The following is a 23,003-nucleotide window of genomic DNA, read 5'->3' on the forward strand; positions in this document are numbered from 1 at the left end:
CAGGTGTTGGGATGTGAACTGGTTTTCTCTTGTTCCTTGCGGGGGTGTTTCATCACCACACTGAATGGGCCTTCAGTGACTAACCTTTTTAGGGTGGCAGGCATTTCATGAGGTCCCCCTGATGTTTTGACTGGGCCTGGTCAGAGTGTTGCGAAATTACCACTCTTTTCTTGTAAGGCAAGGGTCAGTGCAAGGGTCAGTGCTATCACCGCGGAGATCTGAGCTGAGTGTTCCGCCTGCCATGATATTGCAGTCCTCCTCTCTCCTGGTTTGCACAGTAGGCATACCAGGCAGACGTGCCTCCTGCCCCAGGCTGTAAGGTCCCTTTTAAAAGTCATCTTCCTGTAGGATCTGGGCATGCTACGATGTGGCTGCTTACATCATCAGGCTGTTAGAAAACCTATATGCACAAAGGCATGTCGTATGAAATTGCCTACGCCATGTCAAACAATGCACAGCACAGCATAGCACAGCACAGTAAGAGGCACATTATATAAGACCCAGTGGAAAACTGCAATTATTGTGCTTACAGTTCTCTGGAGAGCATAGCGGAGAGTGGCACTGTGACCACTCACTCACTGTGATATATAATATATACGTATCCATTAATTATTTTTGTCCTAAAAACACATTCATACAGAAGTACAGCCCCCTCAACACAAACAATGACACAAATGGAGAATAGTCACCACCGAGCCACAGTGTATGTGAAAAGACTAGTGTAATAGTAATAAATTATACCATAAACCTGCTTGGGTGAATTTTGAACGCCATGTCTTCCATTATCCCTTGTGTGTAGTATTTAAGCAAATGGCTCTGAAAGGTTGTGTTATTTATGCAGCAAATAATAGAAAAGGTGTGAGAGGGTTTCTTATCTTAGTACCATGAACCCCTTTTTATTATTCTTTCATCTCAGGCACCCTCATATAGTGGCTTTCATGTATGTTTTTCACTGAAGTCAGTTTAGACAGGACATTAAAGTGATTCATACTGCAGCCAGCATACTCATAATTATGAAACAGCTGAATTAAAACAGAACGTTCAGCTCTAGCCAAAGCAAAAACAAGATAAACCATTGTGCTTATCTATTTATTTGTCATTTTGTTGTTTTCCTCAACTGTCAGGTAGGCAGTGCTACTTTGTTTATTGCCACATGAGGGGAAGTGGTTTTTTTTGTGGCTTTTGAAATCGATGCCCTCCTTTAAAGCCACTGGCTTTATAGTGTTGAGATCCAGAGGCCTTGTTTTATCCCTCTCAGCATGCTGTGGGTGATGGGTAGATTTGCCGCTGATGAACTGAGCTGGTTAACTAACAGAGTACGGCGGTTATAAAGACACAGCTTTGAACCCCTGCCAACGCAATGTAAGCCATTGCCCTTTTTTTTCCAAAGGAAAATGACGCACAATCTGTTGAACCACACTGTTCCACGCAGTTGGAACAGCAAGCAGAAGCTGGATTGGAGATCATTTCTCACATTTTCACAGCCAAGGGCTGTACCAGGCCTGGTCGCTTTGGGACTCTCCTCTTCCACTGCGGTCGAATGAGGAAGTGGCCAAATATCTCCTGTGGCATATTGTGTCGCGATTTACACATGCACACCATACACACTCCACACACACAGATATGCAGACACACGCGCACACACACACACACACACACCCACATACACACATACACATACAGTACACACTCACACTCTCACACACACATGGTTGATGTCTGCCACCCACCCACCCACGCTGTTGCCGTATGTGGTGCAACAGCCCCTTTTTGCCCTTCACCTCGGATGTGTGAAAATGACTCCATGTCTCCGTTAATAAGCAAACGGGCCTGTGGGAGAGAGCACACACACACACACACACACACACACACACACACACACACACACACACACACACACACACACACACATTGTGTACAAGAGTAGAGGGAGAGGAGATGAAGAGCAGAGAAGGGGAGTGGAAAGAAATGGAAGCGTCGGTAGTGATGGCAGAGAGGAGGAGGAGGAGGAGAGGAGGAGAGAAAGGAGGAGTATAAGTGTGTGTGTGTGTGTGTGTGTGTGTGTGTGTGTGTGTGTGTGTGTGTGTGTGGGGGACAGGCGAGGTAGACGGGAGGACAGCAGGGATGGAGGTTCCAGCAGGCTGGGTGTGCCTGGAGATGCAATTCATATGCTGAGGACATACAGAGTGCACTGTGTTTGCTCCTCTTTCTCTCTCTGTTCTCTCCCTCTCTTTCTCTGTCTCTCTCTCTCTCTCACACACACACACTCAAAGTGCACACACAAATATTTATTTATACATGCACACAGATTCTCAAACACACACACACACACACACACACACACACACACACACACACACACACACACACACACAAGCATTCATACATGCACACACATACACATAGGCACACACTGCCTCTTCACAAACACACAGGCTCATTGTAGCTCATTTATCAGCCCCTGTCTCCACGTCTCCAGCGCTCCCAAAGGAGAAAATAAAGAACAACCATAATTGATCGTTTGTCGCCGGTAATTACACTCCACAATATCCCCTCCCTACCCCGAGCCTTAGCACACGCATAATTGAATTGCTTTAAAGACTTTCATTCATTTATTTATTTATTTTGCTTGAAAGACTGAATGCAGAGCTGATGTGACACTTGCGTTCACGGTTCAGAGGACCGGCTCTGATTTGGGCCAGTTGTGGCCCGGATGTGTTCTAACCACAATAAATCACAATAGTTACCATGTGTCCATCATTAGAGGCGAATCTGATGAGAGTTTAACATGATCTAAATGAACCCCACCTCTCCACTTCTTTGACCCCCCATCCAAAACAGGAAACAGCTGACTGAATCACACTACCAAGGGGATGTTAAGTGGGAAGAGGTGCATCTCCACGGGTCTGTCTTCAAACTGTTTTTAAGGCCCCTGTGGTCTGTGTGGCTGATTCAGGAACAGTGTGAGTGCCAGCTCCTGGGAACAATGGCACTGTGCATTTCATAGGAGTGTTTTGTTTTGTTTAAAGAGGAGCAAATATAATTTCCTTTAGTGGAGACATTGACAGCAATATCACAGCTTAACTCCCCTAGATTCAAATGGTAATCATTTTAAGAGCAATTTTTAGAAAACAGGTTAGTTTTGTAATTCCTAATTATGACTGCCGCTAGCGAAGCTAGCGAAGCGGTCATATAGGGATTGTCAAAGTTTTTTTTTCAACGATACCCGGGACACCGAACCACCGGGGCACATGAAATTTGGTGGGTATGTAGCCCCACTAGACTTTTACGGAAAAGTTATTTAGGAAAAGCTGCAAATTTTGGTTTGGTCCCCGGGGGCCACTCCCCCCCCCCCCCTCCCGCCCACCCCCCCCGCGCTGGGCCCCCGAAACCCAAAAAATGCAGCTTTTCCTAAATAACTACCTGAACCGTGGCACCGAGGATGAAGACATTTTTATGGTATGTTGGTCTCAAGGGCCCACATCAACCTAGCCCATAATCACTCATTTGTGATTTGCACCCCCCCGGTAAAAAATGCAAATGCAATATCATTCTGCTTTAATCGCCCCTCTCTTCAGTTAAGATGTTCAGAACTGCAGCAGATTTTATGTGCATGATTAACCTGACATTCTCTGGGGGTATGCCAAGTTTCGTAGAATTTCATCCATGGGGGGTCTAAAAAAATTAAGTTATGTGTACATTTAGTGACTGTACACTCATTGGCCTGTAGATGGTGGTGCACACATATACACACGCACACACACACACAGGCACGCACATACCATCAGTATAGGCAATTACAACGGGCGATACATAATTGCAAATTCAGTAGGATTAAAGGAAAACCAAATATTCATCATAATAATTTGGCTGCATTTCCAGTATTGGCGTCACGTAGTCGTTTGTCCACCTGATGGCGCATCATTGCAGTGAGATGTAATTTTGTTGGAAGTTAATCTAAAGTGGGTTGGAAAGACACTAAGCTTCCTACAAGGACAAGACTGTAGTTTACCGCAGAGAACGTCTAATAAGGGTAGGATGATTTCTGCATGATATGTAATTCCCATTTCTTCTTGAAGCCGAAATAAATCTGAGAATGTTTATCGGACATGCTTGGTTTTTACTGCAGGTAGGCTACGTTAATCTTAACTTATATCAATAGCCTAGAGTAGGTAAAATAATGTCACAGTTAGCATTAGTTGAGTGATGGAGGCCAATTTGATTATTGATGTATTTGTAGAAAACCATGCGGTTATAGGCTACCAAGAAAATTGATAACAGCACTAATTGCATCTTTCGACTGTCATCTCATTTGCTTATGACCATAACCTAGGCTATTAACAGGAGCTAAGTGAGTTAGCCACAACAGGTTCGCTACGTGATGGTTTTCTAATGGAAAATATATAGGCTACCTGAAAGATAACCTGTCTATGATGCATCATAAACACCGGGCTGGGGCATTTAGCTCAAAGTCTCAAAAAGCATCTGAAACTACATAAATTCGTCAAAGTGAATAATTTGTGTCAACTCGCCGCAATGTAGATTTATTAACGCACCCGTGATCTACATCTCCATTTAAACCAAATGTTTTAGAGCGCACGTTAAGAGATGTATCCTGGGCAGGGCTGTACCTACACATATTTGTTGCACGTGCTACAAAAATCATTCTTTGCGATGGATGATTTAGTACCAACGTTACATCGGTCCAAAACAGTTTTGCTATACCGTGAGACTGAGACGTTTTTTGTTTGTTTGAAGTGCGTGTTTAGGGTGTGAGAGGGGAGTCGATGTGCTTTGATTCCAGCTTGGTAGTAGTAGTCTATGCGATTAAAAAACACGTGTGTGTGAAGTATCCAAACAATGATAACGCTTTCATTATGGCTGCTTTAGCCACAGACCTTGAGCTACAGTGGGTTGGGTTCCATTTAGAAGTGTCGCTTTCAGTGATTCACACAGCTGCGTGAAATGTATTAGGCTACTACTGATATGCAAAACTATTAACTTTTCGCCAAGAGATGGCAGCTTAAGTCCGCTTGATACTGTAAGCCATTGGTTCCCAAAGGAGATTTTATTTGGGTCGCCAGCATAGCCTAGTGACAATATATGTTGTGAAGGCCTATCATAGGGCCTACCTTATATAGCTTATAGTTAACAGTCACGGTTTTGTCATACCTGTAACTCCCTCTATGCATTTTTGCATTTAGAATAGCTCTGAAACCGGGGGCGAACACGTCGCAGGGGGGGCGCCAGTACGTGGATATCTCAATCGCAAAATTAAACAATATTTCTATCGGGCGCCTACCATGGACTAGGCTGGGTGAACTGAAGCCTGATCTGCCGGCGATTCCTTTTCGATTTCTTAAAATATTGATTTCTTAAAACATGGACATCATAGTTGCAAAATGCAAGGGAACATGAATCAGCATATTATTTGCACAAACAATAACGGACAGTAGCTCTTCAACTTGGCCCGTTAAAATGTGTATGAACAGTCTAGCAACGCATTTCATGAAGGCCCTTTTGGACATATCAGTTATTTGCACCACTGGGTAAAACGGCATTTTGTTTTAGACTACTGGTATTTAATTTGTGCATTGACAATAAAGCTGAATATCATATGAACTACTAGATGACTAAACTTATGCATATGTAGAAGAAGAAACATTCACAAAAATCCATGACATGACCTCTCTTCTTGATAGCTGTTGAAAACTGCATGGAACTGACAGGGATTGTTTTGTTTAATAATAAATAAATAAATACATTATGCTGCTACCTTCTGCCTTTCCCAAATACAATGTAGCCTACAGGTGTACCTTTCATCAGTCCAGTTGCAATGGATGGACTGTGATGAACTGGCCTACTTGTTTAGATATTTTAAAGGTTTTATAACAATGCTACAGATTTTTTGGCAAGTGCTACAAATCTATTCACCTTTGCAGCGCCAGTAGGATACTTTGTGTGCGGCCCGCAAACACACATTCCAAACAAGCATACACAAAAGTTTCAAGAGTGGGGGATGGAGTAGAAGATGGAGACAAATTCATTAATATGATTTATTTTCGCGGAATGTATGTACAGGACTGAGCGGCGGTCATATTTTGTACCGCTATGCGGTACATCTAGTTTTACATAATACTCACTTTTGAAACTGACATAAATACAATTTCATGATCTCTATAATGTAAGCTGAACAATCGGTACATAAGCAAGTATCAGTAGCAATATCTATTAGGGAGATTAGGTTTTAGGATTACATTTTATATTAGGATTGACCATGTAGGGGATTAAGTAAGTCATTGACACCATTGACATGATATTGCACTGTACATTCTGATATTTCTCTATTAAGTAGAATGAAAAATGGTCAAAGTATTCTTTACTTCATGCTTTCAAGAAACCCACAAGCCTCTGTGTGTTACAAGGCCTGAGTGCATTCACAGTCAGTCCACCCTTTTCAATAAAGAAAAGCACTTTCTATAAAAGATGGAGGACGTGTCTCTGTCGGCTGTTTCGGTGATATCTTGAATAGAATGTCTGCACCTTGTTCCAAATAAATAAATCCATTAGGCTTTAAAAAGTCACCAGGTGCCACCAAGACACCAGGTAAATAAAGCTGATGAAAACGTTCCCCTTCATTGTGAATGAGTTTGAAAAAGTACACCGATGAAAGAACAACTGTCGTGATTTAGAGGTTTAAAGGGTGTGTTTACTCAAACCCATTGTTGATTATACAGTCCTGGCTCTGATTATTGGAATTGAATAAAGTGACATTGACTGATCCACACATCTGTCTAGGAGAAGGGAGGGGAGACATTTGATTAGCTTTGATTAGCCGAATATCAGCAACTTTTCACTAAAATCGAGCGTCATATCTTTAATGAAAAAGTGATGAATTTACACTCTCACCTTTAACCAATCCTCTTTCCTCTCCTTCTCTTTCCGTTCTGTTCTTTCTTCAATTCTCTCCTTTTCTCGTGTCCGGGGCGGAGAGCACCTTGGCTTAGACATTGATCCGGGCCAACAGGCACTCTTGACACCTCAAGGTGTAACCGTCTTGAGTAACAGGCGCCCTCACGGTGCCCTTCATGTGAGCGCTTCAGCCGCAATCACACACACACACACACACACACACACACTTTAGCAGCAATCACAAAAACAGACACACACACGATTGCTTCCATGTGAGAGCTTCAGCAGCAAATAGCACACAAGGTGTCCAGGCTTCAGAGTGTTACAACACCACAGCCACCGCCTGGGTCATATAGACTTCACTACTCTCGCTCTCTCTCTCACTCCCTCCTTCCTCCCTTACACCACCCCCCACCCCCCACTGCAACTCTGCAAGGACAATTCATTTGTTAGATACAAGGAGTCTAGACACGTTTTGAAGATAGCAAAACAATTCCAAGAACAAAAAGCACAGTATTTGCATTTTTTTATATTTGCATGTGAAAAAACTCACAGTAATGTGTGCAGTTCATGCCAACATGGCTACTATCCTTACACAACACTTGTTTTTCAGGGACGAGGCATTCATATTAGATAGATGAATCCTGCCATATGGACTTTGCTGTCAGTCTCTCTGTGTGTACATCGAAATGTCCTCAGTGGATCGCCAGCGCTTAAATAATAGATCTGTCATTCAACTTTCAGCATTATCTCAGGTTACTTCCAGTGCGTTGGGTGATTTTCCTAGAACTCTCCGGAAAGAAACAGGCATACAATACGTGTGTGCATACAATACGTGTGTGGCACAAATTAATATCCTGAAAGTGAAAGTGAAACTGCAGGTGCCTGCACATTTGCCACACATAAAAAGCTTTGTCCAGTTCTCTCTCTCTCTCTCTCTCTCTCTCTCTCTCGTTCTGTGCTCGGCTTTGTTTCGTTTATCTTTCACTGCCCCTGAAAGTCAAATAATTGTGGAATTGAGCAGAATAATGACTTTTTGGTATCTGCATCATTATCAACCAAGTCACAGGGTTCCCTCGGTTTTTAACCAAATCCTCTGTTTGTATCTTTCTCTCTTTCTCTCTCTCCATTCTTTCTCTCTTATTATCTCTCTCTCCATCCTCCTCCTCTTCCTCTCTCTGCCCTTCACTCTATTTCCTTCTTTCTCTGCCCTCTCCTCTCTCCAATTATCCCTTCTCTATCTTTCTCTCTCTCTCAGTTAAAAAAACAATCTCTATTTTTTATCTGCCTCCTGCCTTATGTTCATGGCCGCCCCTCATGTTGTGATGCACGATGCGCTTGTCAAAGACAGGTGCCAAATTTGGTAGTGTCACCCCCTACCCCCTTTGCCGTGATTAGACTGGCCACTTAATGAAACGGCATTGATATGCACATGGAACCTCCTGTGGGACAGCTGTGTCCCCCCCCCCCCCACGCTCGCCGTAACTGCTCTTCATCCCCGGCCAACTGATCTGGATTCAGTGTTGCAGGGTGTCTGTTGTCTGTGTGTGTGTGTGCAGTGTGTGTGTGTGTCTGTGTGTGTGTCTGTGTGTGTGTGTGTATGTGTGCGTGTGTGTGTGTGTGTGTGTGTGTGTGTGTGTGTGTGTGTGTGTGTGTGTGTGTGTGTGTGTGTGTGTGTGTGTGTGCGCGCGTGCATGTGGCTCATGGTCAAAGCTTGAAGGGGTTGTGGAGCTGGGTGGAAAGAAAGAAAAGAAAAAAAAAGAAAAAAAAAAGATCCATCCACTCTAGTGCCTTCCTCACTCTCTCCTACCAGAATGTCTCTTCTGTTCATTCCAGGGAGAGGGAGGCAGAGAGAGAGGGAGGGAGAGAAAGAGAGAGAGAGAGAGAGAGAGAGAGAGAGAGAGAGAGAGAGAGAGACAGAGACGCTCGGGAGGGCTGGTTGAGTGTAGGTGAACGAGTGTCATTCCCTCTCTTGTCACAGCCGGTGTTTATGAGAAATCCCCAGTCACCTGGAGGAGTTGGAAGTGGGTCCACACGGCCGTTACTGTGCTGCCACTGCCGCTGCTGCTGCTGCATCGCTTGTGGTTTTTGCGGCGGCGAGGACATTATGCTCCGAATCCCTAATCCCCGTTTGTAATTAAATGTGTGATGACGAGCCTGTGAGCAGGTTACATATACACAGCCCATCCCTTCCCCACTGCTCGCTAGAGGGAGGAGTAGAGGAGGAGGAGGAAAGAGAGAGAGAGAGAGAGATAGAGAGAGAGAATGAGAAAGACAGGATTTTTGAGGGTGGTAGAGAGCAAGAGAGAAGGAAAGAAAAGAGAGAAGTTAGGGATGAAGGGAGAAAAGAAGGGAGGAATGGGGGCTAGAGGTTGGGAGGGAGCGTGCAGTTGTCTTCTCCACCATGCGCTTATGGGGATTCTGAATTATTCAGATTGGCCTGAGATGATAGTCACTGGATCATTTGGTCCAACCCGCTGGAGTACAGCTGTGCTGTGTGTGTGGGTGTGTGTGTGTGTGTGTGTGTGTGTGTGTGTGTGTGTGTGTGTGTGTGTACGAGCTAACATTTGTTTGTGTGTACTTGAGTCTTGAGATGGCCTATTTCATGCCAGTGCCATGACACTGACTCACACACGAGACACACACACACACACACACAGATAAACATATAATGCATGAAGAGTTTCCACTATATCCTCCATTTTAACAAATTTTCATAAATCATTTTTTTTTATTTTGTTTTTCAGGTAATATCAGTGCAGCTGTTAATGTTTTTTATATATTATTTAGATTTGCTTACTATGATGTTCAACATTTACACACATGCCTACATACTCTCACACATAATCACACAGAGACATATAGCCATCGCTGCCTATGAGAAATACGGAGCTAGCTGAAACTGAAACCCCTGACATGTGTCTGTTAATATTGACCACTCCATTTCAGTTAGTGACTAGGCTAAATAACGGAAACACCTTGCTGTTTAATTCGACACAGTGTGACAGCAACAAACATCATCCTCCAAAATGATCACATAACTCAATCAACACCTGTCTTAAACAGCATCAACATAAGAGAGTATTATAACAATCTCAATGAGTGATATACCACAGGACTGTTGTATTAGACTCTATTCGTTTTTCTCAGTAGGTGTACTTAATAAACTGAGGAACTGAAGTGTATACACACCATTGGCATATTAAATACTCAATCAAAGCCTCTGAGTGTGTGTGTGTGTGGGAGAGAGTGTGTGTGTGAGAGAGAGAGAGAGTGAGTTTGGAGTGAATACCCAAAGGGCTGGGTAGCAGTAAGAGACCTGTGTATGCAGCAGAGAGAATGGGAGGATGTGGGGTGGGGGTGGGGGACATGGTTGTCGTCACACCTCGCTGAAAGCAAACTTCGTCAGCCTGTTATGGGCAAGTCACCAGAAACAAAAAGCTGCAGTGTCATGCTATTAAATGTGACCGTTTAAGCCAATGGGATTCCCTCTTCCCTCTTCCTCTCATGCATTCGGAATGCGTGCACAGAATGCGTGGAGAACCAAGACTCTGATTGCTATCCATTTCATTTGGAACTCCTGCAGTTCATGCTCAACTTCCTCTGCTTTAGTGGCCTCCATCGCCATCTAGTGGCCATGGCCACACCTGACTGACTGAAGAGAGATCACATTTCACAAGCAGGGATTTAGTAGTCATCTTGACTATTGCATTCAATCATGAAACATAGAATATTGGTTCAGATACAGTATATGCATAATAATCCTATGTAACTCTTTAAATGACACATATATGTATTTCTGAATGTATGGACTCATTATGTTATCCATAAAGCTGTAACACACTGTGTGCACTTGCCGTTGTGATGCTGGATGAGTCCCAAAATAAAAGCAAAGAGGATTCATGTTTAGTTTATGGCCTCTAATGTGCTTGGTGTGGGCGCCACAAGTGTGGACTGAATAAATGTCAGGTTATGATACCACTGCCAGGATGCGGTGTTTGAGATTGCTGTGTTCTAATATAGAGGCACTCGATGACATTTGAGATTTGTGTGTGTGTGTTTTGTGTTTGTGCATGTTTGCGCCTGTGCGTGTGTGTGTATGCACTAACTATATAAATATATATTTATTTATATATATAGAGTGTGTGTGTGTGTGTGTGTGTGTGTGTGTGTGTGTGTGTGTGTGTGTGTGTGTGTGTGTGTGTGTGAGGGGGAGAGGCCACTAAGCTGCTGTAAGTGCAGTCTTTCCCTGCAGGCAGACTGGTGCGGTGTAGCGCGGTGCGTTGCGTTGGGTTGCGTAGTGAGGAGGAGGAGGAGGAGGAGGAGGAGGAAGAGGAGGAGGAGGAGGAGGGGGTAGAGGAGGAGGAAGAGGAGGATGAGGAGGAGGAGAGGGGCCTGCCTGTCTGGCTGCCTGGCTGGCTGGGCATTGTGGAGAGTGCTCCACTGTGCCTGATGCAGCAGCTATGCTCCATCAGGTCACATGACCAGGATTACTCTGGGATAATGCTCATGGCTAAGAGCCTCTTGTGTTCAGAGGAGCCATTTCACACTCAGTGCCTGCAAGAGAGAGGGATGGAGGGATGGAGAGAGGGAGAGAGGATGAGAGAGAGAGGGGGAGGATGAGGGAGAGGGGGAGAGAGAGATGGATAGATAGAGTATATAGAAAAGAATAAAGAGAAAGACAGAGAAAGTGTGTTCATTTTGTGCGTGTGCGTGTGCGTGTGCGTGTGTGTGTGTGTGTGTGTGTGTGTGTGTGTGTGTGTGTGTTAGGGAGAGAGAGAGAGAGAGCATGTCATTGTCAGAAAGAGTGTCAGAGAGGGAGAGTGTGAGAAGAGAGGGAGTAAGAGAATTAGATTAGGAGAACACGACAGAGAGAGTGTGAGAGAGAGAGAGCGAGTGTAAGAGCGAGAGAGAGAGAGAGAAAGAGAGGGTTTGTAGACTATGAAATGTCCTAAGCACGCATGTACTGCTGTATCTCACCGAGGATAATAGCCATGCACTCAGGCCTGTTCTTCAACTGCTGCTGCACCCAACACATTTGGACACTTCATCTACAGTTCGTCGTGACTGATAACACATTGAGATGCTTTCGAGAATACTCTCGTTGGAGAACGAGAGAGAGAGAGAGAGATAGAGAAAAAGAGAGAGAGATAGAGAAAGAAAGAGAGCGATAGAGACAGTCGTTTGAAGTGCACTTGAAAAGACTACCACCCCCCACCCTTACCACCCATGGGTGAGTGACGTTGGAGTCAGTGTGACGAGGAAGCTCACTGTGACTGACTGGACGTGCCGTGGCCCTCTGATGAGTGTTGCTCTCCAGGAGCGATTCCTTTTGTTGTCGTCTGATCCCCAATGAAACGACATTTCGTTGAACTGTGTGGGAGAGAGAGAGGGAGAGAGAGAGAGGGGAGAGAGAGGGGAGAGAGGGGGGGGGGGGGTCTGGAGAAGATGAGTCGGCTGCGTGTTTAGTTTTTGTGTAACCTGTCGAACATGGAGAGTGCCGCAGACCCTGCTGAAGAAAAAGAGAGGGGGAAAGAAAGAGTGAAAGGGACAGAGAAAGAGAGAAGGGAGAAAAATCCTGCCGAGCTAAAGCAGTCGAGCTTTCATGTTAATAACCTCTTCCCCCTGCTGTCTTTGGCAATTTCGTTGGTAATTATGTAAAGTGGTGCTGACTTCAATTTTCAGCCAACCCCCTACCCCCCCCCCCCCCCCCCCCCCCCCACCTTTGAAAAGCACATCACTTCATTAGCATCTAAAACGAGTCGGGAGAGCTGCCGATATCTCTCCTAAGAAACCCCCAGCTGTGCCAAGTGTGTGTGTGTGTGTGTGTGTGTGTGTGTGTGTGTGTGTGTGTGTGTGTGTGTGTGTGTGTGTGTGTGTGTGTGTGTGTGTGTGCGTGCGCGTGCGTGCGTGCGTGGGTGCGTGCGTGTGTGTGTGTGCGCGCGTGCACGTGTGTCCGTGTGTGAATGTCTGTGACTGACTAGATGATTGTGTACACTTATGGTACACCATGTGGATTTTGTGTGTGTGTGTGTGTGTTTGTGTGTACTCCAAGCATTAAAGCATACACACACAAACACACGTGCACACACACACACATACACACAAGCACACACACATACACACACTCATGATCGTCGAGGAGGGGAGCACTCTGCTCAGCTGCTGTAATCAAGACATCACACGGGTGTTCTTCTGAGCGGGGCGTCGTGTTTGCTCCTCGAGCGCGGCGGAAACATCACACGCCATGCTTTCCGGAGTCTGCACCTCGTGAGAGAGAGAGAGAGAGAGAGCAGGAGAGGGAGAGAGGAGGCGGGGGGGGGGGGTGAGCAGGAGGTGAACAGCCTGCGTTAAAGCTTAAATACTCCCCTGAGAGCCAGCAGGTACTGAGGTGCGGGAAGTCAGATGTGCGCCTCATTAGGGCCAGGCCCCTGTCACATCAGTCCCACATCGGTGCCTTCTCTGGGCCTGATCTGGGCCAGATCCAAGCTTCATCAGGGCCGGAGCTGTGTCTTATCTGCGCCAGATCTGTGCCTAGGAAGAGATTAATCAGAGTTTCATCAGGGCGTGTTTCATGCCAGAGGCGAGCCCATAGGCCTAATATGTGCTTTTCCAGGCTCCGGTCTATGTGTTGTGTCTGCTGCTGTCTAAGAGTGCTTTCATCTAATGACTCTGGGAATTATGTGGAGGTGCTTTCCAATCCAGGGCTGCTGACAGGGCAAATGATTCCTCAATAGCATTTGAGTTGGAATGCAACATCGATTTGTGGGGGTGAAAAACTCATTCCCCAAGTAATGTTTGCAAAGGAGAAAAAAGTGTAAGTGAAGAGATAGCTATTGACTTTAAGGTTGTGTTTACAAAGAGAGTTCCACAAGCACATTAAAGAGGTTCTCCCTGGTGGATTAGACTGTTTTTGGTCCACCTCATATATATACAGCGGGGAAAATAAGTATTGAACACGTCAACATTTTTTTCAGTAAGTATACTTCCAATGAGGCTACTTGCATGAAATTTTCACCAGACATTACTATTAACTCAGATAAGCCACCCATATAAAAAAATCCAAACATTAAAGTCCATAGGTAGAGTTATGTGTAATGAAGTGGAATGACACAGGAAAAAAGTATTGAACACGCCTGCTGAAATTTCTTGTGGAAAAGCCTTTATTCGTAATGACAGCTTCAAGGCATTTCCTGTATGACGAAACTAACCAGTTACAGTATTCTGGTGTGATTTTGGCCCATTCTTTTCAACAGATAGTCCTTTAATATTGAAGATTCCAGGGGTCCCTCTTGTGAATCCTGATCTTTAGTTAACTTCCAAAACTGTTCAATTGGATTGAAGTCAGGGCCTTGATTTCCTTTCTCTGAAACCAATTGAGAGTTTTCTTTGCTGAATGGTTTGGATCATTGTCCTGCTGGAAGGTCTAGCCATGTCTCATCCTCATCATCCTGGTGGATGGTCAAGATTCTCCCAGACCAAAATGACTCAATTCATCAGTCCTTCAACTGTATGAAGTCTGCTAGTACCATGAGATGAAAAACAGCCCATACCATGATGCCACCACCTCCAAACCTCACTGTTGGTAGGGTATTTTTAGGGTGATGCACAGTGCCATTTCTCCTCCAAATATGGTGTGTATTAAGACATCCAAAAAGTTCAATTTTGCTCTCGCCTGACCAGAATACATTCTCTCAGTATTTCATAGGATTGTCCAAATGTTGTGTAGCAAACTTTCAACGAGCTTTGACATGTTTTTCTTCAGCAATAGAGTCATGCGGGATGAGCGTGCATAGAGGCCATGGCGGTGGAGTGCATTACCTATGATTTTCTCTATAACAACTGTACCAAGTCTTTCTGGAGCTTTCTCCGAGTGGTCCTTGGCTCTTGGACTACTCTTCTGACTATCCTTCTGACTTCCTGGTCAGAAATCTTGCAAGGAGATCCTGTGCATGGCCAGTGATGATGCAGTGATGTTCCTTTCACTTGCAGATAATGGCTCTAATACTGCTTGCTGGATGCTTCGGAGGTTTTGATGTGCATCTGTAACCAGTTCCATTGATATGTTTTGCAACAATAAGGTTGCAAAGGTCTTGGGAGAGCTCTTTGCTTTTACCCATTATGAAATGTTTCTTGTTTGACACCTTGGTAACAAAAAACCTTTTTATAGCCCACCAGTATGTACTAACCCAGCTTATATCAATTTGCACAGATAGGAGGGATAATTTCTCTAACTACTTATAGATTCCAGTTTGTTCCTTGCCATTTCTTGCCTTTGAGTACTGCTTTTTCTTAGCGTGTTCAATACTTTTTCCCTGTGCCATTCCACTTTTTTAATCATAACTCTACTTTTAGACATTAATGTTTGGGGTTTTATATATGTGTGGTTTACCTAAATTAATACTAATGTCCAGTGAAAATTTCATGCGAATAGCCTCACTGGAAGTATACTTACTGAAAAAAATATTGACGTGTTCAATACTTATTTTCCCCGCTGTATATATATATATATATATATATGTATGTCTTGAATGTAGTCAACAATGACACTTTAGAATAACATAAAAGCTCAACGGCACATTGTGACCATAATTGTAACAAATACTGAGAAAAGTCACATTCATGGAAATGATGCATGTACAAATAACATGAAATTTTGAACGTTTATATTACGGTATTCACTACAGTAATGCACATTATGCACTAAACCCTCTCCATAACAGCAGTTTAATTTTCTCAGGTGTTGTGATTTTGAAAAACAGAAAAAGATTAATTTTGAAAACAGCATAATTCTGGACACCCTTAACCTTTTCTCACATCAGAAAATGGCAGAACATTCTCAGTCTCACTCATGTGTCCTGCCTTATCCAGTAAGGATTCATTTTCTTCCAAATCCAATGTGTCAGAAAGCAGGTATTTCATGGATGGCCACCCTCTTTAATACATCTCCCAAAAGTCTCCAACTTCTCCCTTGAGTAACCTGCTTTTAAGTCTGCTATTTGCCACATAAATGAAGCCCTGCATGGTATGTGTGTTAGGATATCGGTCAGCCGCTGCCTTGCTAAACTGCATTAACCCATGAGGTTAATGGAACAGAGCTGGGAGGGGGGTGTTTTGTGTGTATGTGCATATGTTTATTTGCATCTTTAAACCCATAGACACACATTACATACATTAAGATTTTATGTAATGATTAAATATTACCATAATGTATTAAATAAAATAGTAAACTAGATGTACCGCAGAGCGGTACAAAATATGACCGCCGCCCAGTCCAGCACATGTTTTCCACAAAAATAAGTCACGCTGAAAGGCATATATGATTCTAACTGTCTCACTGTATTGCATTATGCACACTCAATTCTCACTGTTATCTGCTAGACAACAAGTACCAAAACATGATTAGTTCATAGATTTCACATGTAATATACATTTTATACAACCCCACCCCCATTTTGCCTGTTCATAATTCTGAGAAATTCTTGAATTGTGTGCATGTGTGCGTGTACATGTTTATGTTTATGTGTGTGTGGGTGTGTGGGTGGGTGTGTGTGCGTGCATGTGCTTGTGTGTTTGCCTGTTTATGTGCCTGTGTGTGTGCATATGCATGCATGCGTATATATGTCTACTGTGTGAGTATGTGTCATACGTAGGATTACTGTGAATGTATGTGTGTGCGTGTGTATCTGTTTATGCACATGTGTGCATATGGAATGGGTTTACATGACCCCTGGAGGCAAACATACGCAAAAATGTGGTCATCCTAGGCCCTACGATTCTCATGATATTCACAGAAAACTGTGTCTGCCCTACACTCCTTTCAGGGGGTCCAGTCCAGCGGGGGGGCTACAGATCAAAACGAAAAGTGATGGTTCCATGCTATCCATGTGGGGTTACATGCCCACCAAGTTTCGTGTACCCCGGTCTTTCAGTGTCCCGGGAATCCTTGTTGGTGTATGGTCACTAAATGTACACATAAATTATTTTATTGTAAGGCCCCCCATGAACGAAAGTCCACGAAACTTGGCATGCATTCAGAGGGTGTCATAATGATCCTACACTTTCAATTTCGTGCAGTTTTGACCATGTCAGCCAGAGATAATGTTTTGCTTTTTAATTTTTAACTAGGTGGCGCTATACATGAAATAAGTGGTAATGGGATAGGTTGACATGCCCCCTTAAGACCAACATACAAAAAAAGGTGGACCTCCTATGCCCTACGGTTCTCAAAATATTCACAGAAAACTGTCTCCGGCCACCTACAGGCCAGTTGGTGTATAGTAACATAAATTAATTTATTGTGTGGCCCCCCATGAACGGAATTCCACGAAACTTGGCGTGCATTCAGAAGGTGTCATCATGAAGTTTTGACTATGTTAGGTCACAGATTACAACTACTAATTTTTACTTTTTTGTGTTTAACTAGTAAACTTCAAAAACAAAATAGTATTTTGTATTTGAAATATGTATTTTAAATACATGTATTAGAAATACTGCCCATCCCTGGCAACATGGTAAAAATATGAAAATGACTTGATTTTAATTCCAATTCATCTTACATTCTCCAAGGTATTAACATTAACATTTTTCATAACTCCATGTAGGACGTTTCTGTACATAAATGTAAGCACTGTGGCAGTAGTAATGCAATACTTAGAAAATGTAGGCTACTCTTGTACTCTTGATACTCAAGTACTTTTAAAAACAAGTACTTCAGTACTTTTACTTAAGTAGACATTTGACTGTTTTTTACCTGTACTTGAGTAAAATTTAGCAAAGGGTATCTGTACTTTTACTCAAGTAATGAAGCTGTGTACTCTGTCCACCTCTGCAAACTAGTAAAATGAATGATTATTTGTTCATATTTATTATTGATTGATATTATTGATGCATCCGTGACTGATTATAGATGACTAACTGGACTCTGTCTGGCGTTCCGCCCTGTGTCGTCCTTTCTGCCCCACAGAGGCGTCCATCCTGAGCTTTGACGGCAGCATGTACATGAAGATCACGGTGCCGCAGGTGATGCACACCGAGGCGGAAGACGTGTCGCTGCGCTTCCAGTCGCAGCGCGCCTACGGCATCCTCATGGCCGCCACGTCGCGCGACTCCGCCGACACTCTCCGTCTCGAGCTGGACGGCGGCCGTGTCAAGCTCACCGTCAACTTAGGTATCCGCGACAACGGCGACGACCTCTCTCGACCTCTCTCTCCTCTCCGTCCTGCCCCCTCCCCTCCCCTCTCCACCAGAGGCCTCGTGCTCTCTGCAGTCTGTTCTCTCTCATTGTGTTTGTTTAACGTTATGAGTTCCGCTTTGTTCTTTCATTTATGAAAGTGCTTTTCTGAAGTTCTCAAAGTCTGCTTTGTTTATGTTCGTTTTTTTTTTTTTTTTTGACTGACATCTCTAACCTTCTCTCCTCTCCCGAACATGAAATGTGTGTTTATCTGCATGAAAGTGTGTTGTGGTTTCTCTCTCTCTCTCTCTCTCTCTCTCTCTCTCTCTCTCTCTCTCCGGCTTTGCTGAAATGTTTTTTGTAGACAGGCGATATCTCATTCAGTCTAACCACATAACAGTGTCCATGCTGCTTATTTGACACGGCACATCTTTTGCCCAGATCAAATCATGATCATTTCCTCATGGTATTGACATTTCAGTGCCATATAATTCTAAAGAATGATAATATAAGACCATATTTTTTACAGTTAAATTATCATCCTTAGATGTCTTGGTAAACCTAGTAGCCCTCAAAAGTAAATGTAATACCAAGAAAATATGTAATTGCATCCTATTTACCATAGTAATAATAAGTATTAGTTCTATTCTTCAGAAAAATAAAACTTCTAAAAAAAAATAAAACTTCAGAAAAATTCTAAGCAAATCCTCATTTAAATGTAAGAACATATACATATTTATGTATATTTGCCATTGCTCTATTTATATATTGAATCTACCTGTATCAGTGTGCCCATATCTCTAAATCATGTGATTTTGGGGCAGGTTTTGTTTTGGTTTTGATGTTGGGTTGCCATCAGGTTTCCATTCTTACTCATTAGCTCCCCCTGCTGTTGGTGGCATGTCCCATGCCTTGTCAAAAGATGGTACTCACCCCTTCAATGGCCTGTAGCCTGCGGCCCGCTGGGCAAACAGCCCTGTGACCAGAGCAACCAGAGCACCTGCAGATGGTGGCTAAGCACGCTCATGTTCAACATGCGCACACACACACACGCGCGCACACACACACACACACACACACACACACACACACGTCTTGTAAATGTTTACAGCATATAAGACCCACATTCACTGTATATGGCACACAATCTATATGCATTATGTAAATGAATGCATAATATAGTGATATAGTAATATAGTGATGTGAAATACATACCGATACTGTACATATCCTTTGAATGAATAAAATGTACGCATGGCAGTACATAAATGTGTGTACAAGAACATAAATATATAAATACTGAATACATGAAATGCATGAGTATGTGGTTGTACCGTTGTACAAACACCCGCTTTCCCAGTATACACTGTATACGCACAAACTAGTAGAGCAGACCCAAGCTGAAGGAGCCATCTAGCCCTGTACATGTTAGTGAAGCATGGTCGCACAGCAAAAAAAATATGCTAAACCTATAGCTCCTATAGATATCACCTCACTGGTATTTCGTCATGTCACAAGTCAGCTATGGCATTTATGTCAATACAGTAGGTGCATATTGTAATTTTTATTTTCTCACACTAACAAAAGCATCTTTCTTTTTAATTTCGAGACACACATCACTCTCGCCTTTCATAAGGATGATGTTGTGAATGTTCGCCCATCTCTGCTCATTCACCCATGACCGCCCTCCAAGACGCGTTCACAACAAACACACACACACACACACACACACACACACACACACACACACACACACACACACACATACACACACATAAAAACACACACACACACACTTCATTCTATTGGGCTCGCCTAATTCTGAGCTAAGTGACACATAGCACTCTCCTCTGTGCATCGTGGTCCAAAAGGGTTCCATTGGGTTAGCCTGGAAGCCACTGTATGGTGCTGGTGCTTGTTGGACCGAGGCTGTTTGCTTCCACTTTTCTGTTGCGGTTGACGGCACATGACGGATCCTGGCTACATGGATGTCGACCCAGAACGTTATAGCTCTGATCCCATTTGATCACCACACCATGATAATTACCAGGTTTTGTGTGTGTGTGTGTTTAACACGCTTTATGTACTTTATGTCTGAAAGAAATACAATTGGAATTAACAAAGACATCAAAAACTCTAGCAAACAACAGATAAGTCTGGGTCATAAAATCCATTTAGCCAATAACAGTTGGCGGCCATTTTAAATTTGTTAAGAAACCTTTATGCTTTAGATATCCAGCAAAAAAAACCCATAACAACGGAAATTAGGCCTACTGCAGTGCGTAATTCACTGCAATGATAGCAAAGCCATTATGAGGAAATAGCACCTCCTATCTCAGCCAGCCCTTGCACTGAGCTCCCCATCCCATTTCAGATAACACAGTGAAGTTCTGAACAGCTTTCGTCAGTTAATGAGCCCAGAGTAGGTGTTGTGATGTCACCCATCACAGCCTGAGACAAAATGGCCGCCGTCCCTGCCTGCATGTGTCCGTCCCCGGAAGGTGGACTCTCTGTTTTTGGATGTCTGCAGCTGTAACCTTGAAGGATGCGATTTCATCTGTCACTTATTCTTCCCCATCTAGATTGTGTCAGGATAAACTGTAACTCCAGTAAGTCACCACTACACTTCTTTTGCTCTTTAAAGAATGCTGAATGATCTGTACAGTACAGTGTGGGCCTTTGAAATGCCCAAGACATTTAGAGGCATGATGCTATTTCATGATAGAAAGTGTAAACATTGATATGTTTTTATCATAAGCTGTGCAAGACATGAAGCATCAGGCTGACCTAACTCACTATCTATGGGACTGAAAAGTTTGATCATTTTGAGGGACTGTTTTCTCTTCATTATGAAGCAATGGTAATGGGAGGACTTGTGAGTGAGTTTTCAGTGCAACTGCTCTTACTCATACAGAGGTTTTATCCACCAGCCCCAGTTGGATCTGTGAAGCGTGACTAAGACGTTTTAAAACTCCATAATGAGGTATCCAATGTTACAGCTCAAGGTTCATGTTTTTTCTTGTCTTTTCTTTTGCCTTGTGCACTATCAGATCCTCTTTTGAGTTTGTGACTGGCAGATCAATTAAATATCTGACTGCATACATTTAATGCAATCCCCCTGTGCACCTGACTTTTGCATTGAAATTCTGAGTGGTTAGGTCTGAAGCAGCAGCAGTAGACCCAGTGATAGATTGGGGAGGCGTATGAAAATCTAAAGGGGAGTGGGGAGATTGAGCCATGGCCAAGGTCGCAGTGGTCAGTGATCTCTGATCGACATGCGAATGAGTTCTGGGAGGAGCAGACCAACATTGCTTGGGAATTTGAGACTTTCGATGAAGATGCATAGCTGTGTGTGTGTGTGTGTGTGTATAGCATAAAGGAATGTTCAAAAGAGTGCTTGTAGGTGTGTGTGTTTGTGTGTGCGTGTGTGTGTGCGTGTGTGTGTGTGTGTGTGTGTGTGTGTGTGTGTGTGTGTGTGTGTGTGTGTGTGTGTGTGTGTGTGTGTGTGTGTGTGTGTGTGTGTTTGTGCATGTGCATGTGCCCACATCCACCGGGGCCAAAAAGCTGGTATAATTGGAATCAATTACTCATGTGACCTGACCACTGAGTTTGGGCTGTAATCAGAGCCATTGATGTGCTCTGAGTGGAGGTGCTCTTGCGATCGGACTCAGAGCAGAATCGATCAGAACCCCAGGCTACAGAGGAGAACCAGTTTTGCCAAATGAAAGAATCCAAAGTCAGGCAGCAAAGAACCTTTGATGAATATTGGATGAAGGTTTTTATATAAAGTTAATTGGCAAGAAAAAGGATATTGATCTCTAAAGGCAAACATATTCTACAGTATGCATGCATTATTGGATAAAGTGCATTCCATTAGACTCATTTGTCTGAAATGTGGATGAGGCATTATGGATTGCTTGAGCAATACAGTATCTGCACTGAACTAGAGTACATTTTTCTTTTTATCAAAGCTGCTTATTTTTGTGGCTATAAGACAACCTCTTAAGAGTAAAAGCAGTTGCAGTTGCATTGTTTTACAGTATCTAGATGATTTACTAGTAAATGGTAAAGGTGAATACTTGTCCATCCTTCTGTAAAAACAATGTATGTATGAACATTTTTCATGACAATAACTGACTATAACTGAATGTTTTTGCTGCATATCCAGGTAATGGCAAACCCAATCTTTGCTTTGAACTGTGCGAGTGTTGATTTTACTAGCACCTTCTTTTATGTTCTTTCATGTAAAACATCTATGTTCTTTTGTCTAGCAAGGATAGTACTCGATAGAACTATGTATGTGACAGTTTGCTGGACAGTGATGAGCCTAATTCTAAAACTAAAATGTGCTTTCGGTGAGAGAAATCACATTTATATGACCATATGATAAATGGCTATGTTTATCTAACCTAGCTGCTGTCCAGGGTACATTTGTGTGGGTCAATTTCACTTGGCAGCCATGAGATTTGATTCTGAGAGCAAAGCAAATATTGGGTTTGCAAAGAGACACCTCTGATCAAACTAATGAGTCATCATTCTCAGGCAAGGGCCCCGAGACCCTGTACGCTGGCCAAAAGCTGAACGACAACGAGTGGCATTCGGTCAGAGTGATCCGGCGCGGTAAAAACTTGAAACTCATGGTGGACGATGATGTGGCTGAAGGTATGGACCACATACTTTTAAAACACATACAGCAAATTAATACAGTCTCTTTTGTGTCTAGTCTTGCAAAACAGGATGCGTATTGCAATATACATTTTGTTACAATTCAAAAATGAAGTGTAGGGTCAGAGAAATTGGTGTGAATTTGGTGCATTTTGAATAAATACAAACTGTATTTGTGCCAATTCAAAAGTAAAATAAAGAATAAAGTAGACAAATTCAGTTGTGACACGTTTAGAAGGAAAGCCTTACTTGT

The 23,003-nt window shown here is 43.2% G+C and overlaps 1 protein-coding gene across 46 annotated transcripts in view; it reads left to right on the top strand.

The window, feature by feature from the left end:
- nrxn3b (neurexin 3b) overlaps positions 1–23,003 on the top strand; it is a 281,812-nt gene that overhangs the window by 77,157 nt on the left and 181,652 nt on the right. For 33 of the 46 annotated variants that reach the window (XM_076272011.1, XM_076272014.1, XM_076272052.1 and 30 more), the window contains 3 exons: positions 17,879–18,082; positions 20,668–20,694; positions 22,628–22,747. In XM_076272011.1, coding sequence (XP_076128126.1) covers positions 17,879–18,082; positions 20,668–20,694; positions 22,628–22,747 — 351 coding nt within the window. The remainder of the gene's footprint in view (positions 1–17,878; positions 18,083–20,667; positions 20,695–22,627; positions 22,748–23,003) is intronic. The other 13 variants (XM_076272035.1, XM_076272008.1, XM_076272020.1 and 10 more) reach the window with 1 other exon arrangement.

The sequence above is a fragment of the Alosa pseudoharengus genome, unplaced genomic scaffold, assembly GCF_046254945.1.
Source record: "Alosa pseudoharengus isolate Yale_2024_CS ecotype anadromous, Long Island Sound unplaced genomic scaffold, YU_APseudo_1.1 YU_APseudo_1.1_scf_7, whole genome shotgun sequence".
Taxonomy (NCBI): Eukaryota; Metazoa; Chordata; class Actinopteri; order Clupeiformes; family Clupeidae; genus Alosa; species Alosa pseudoharengus.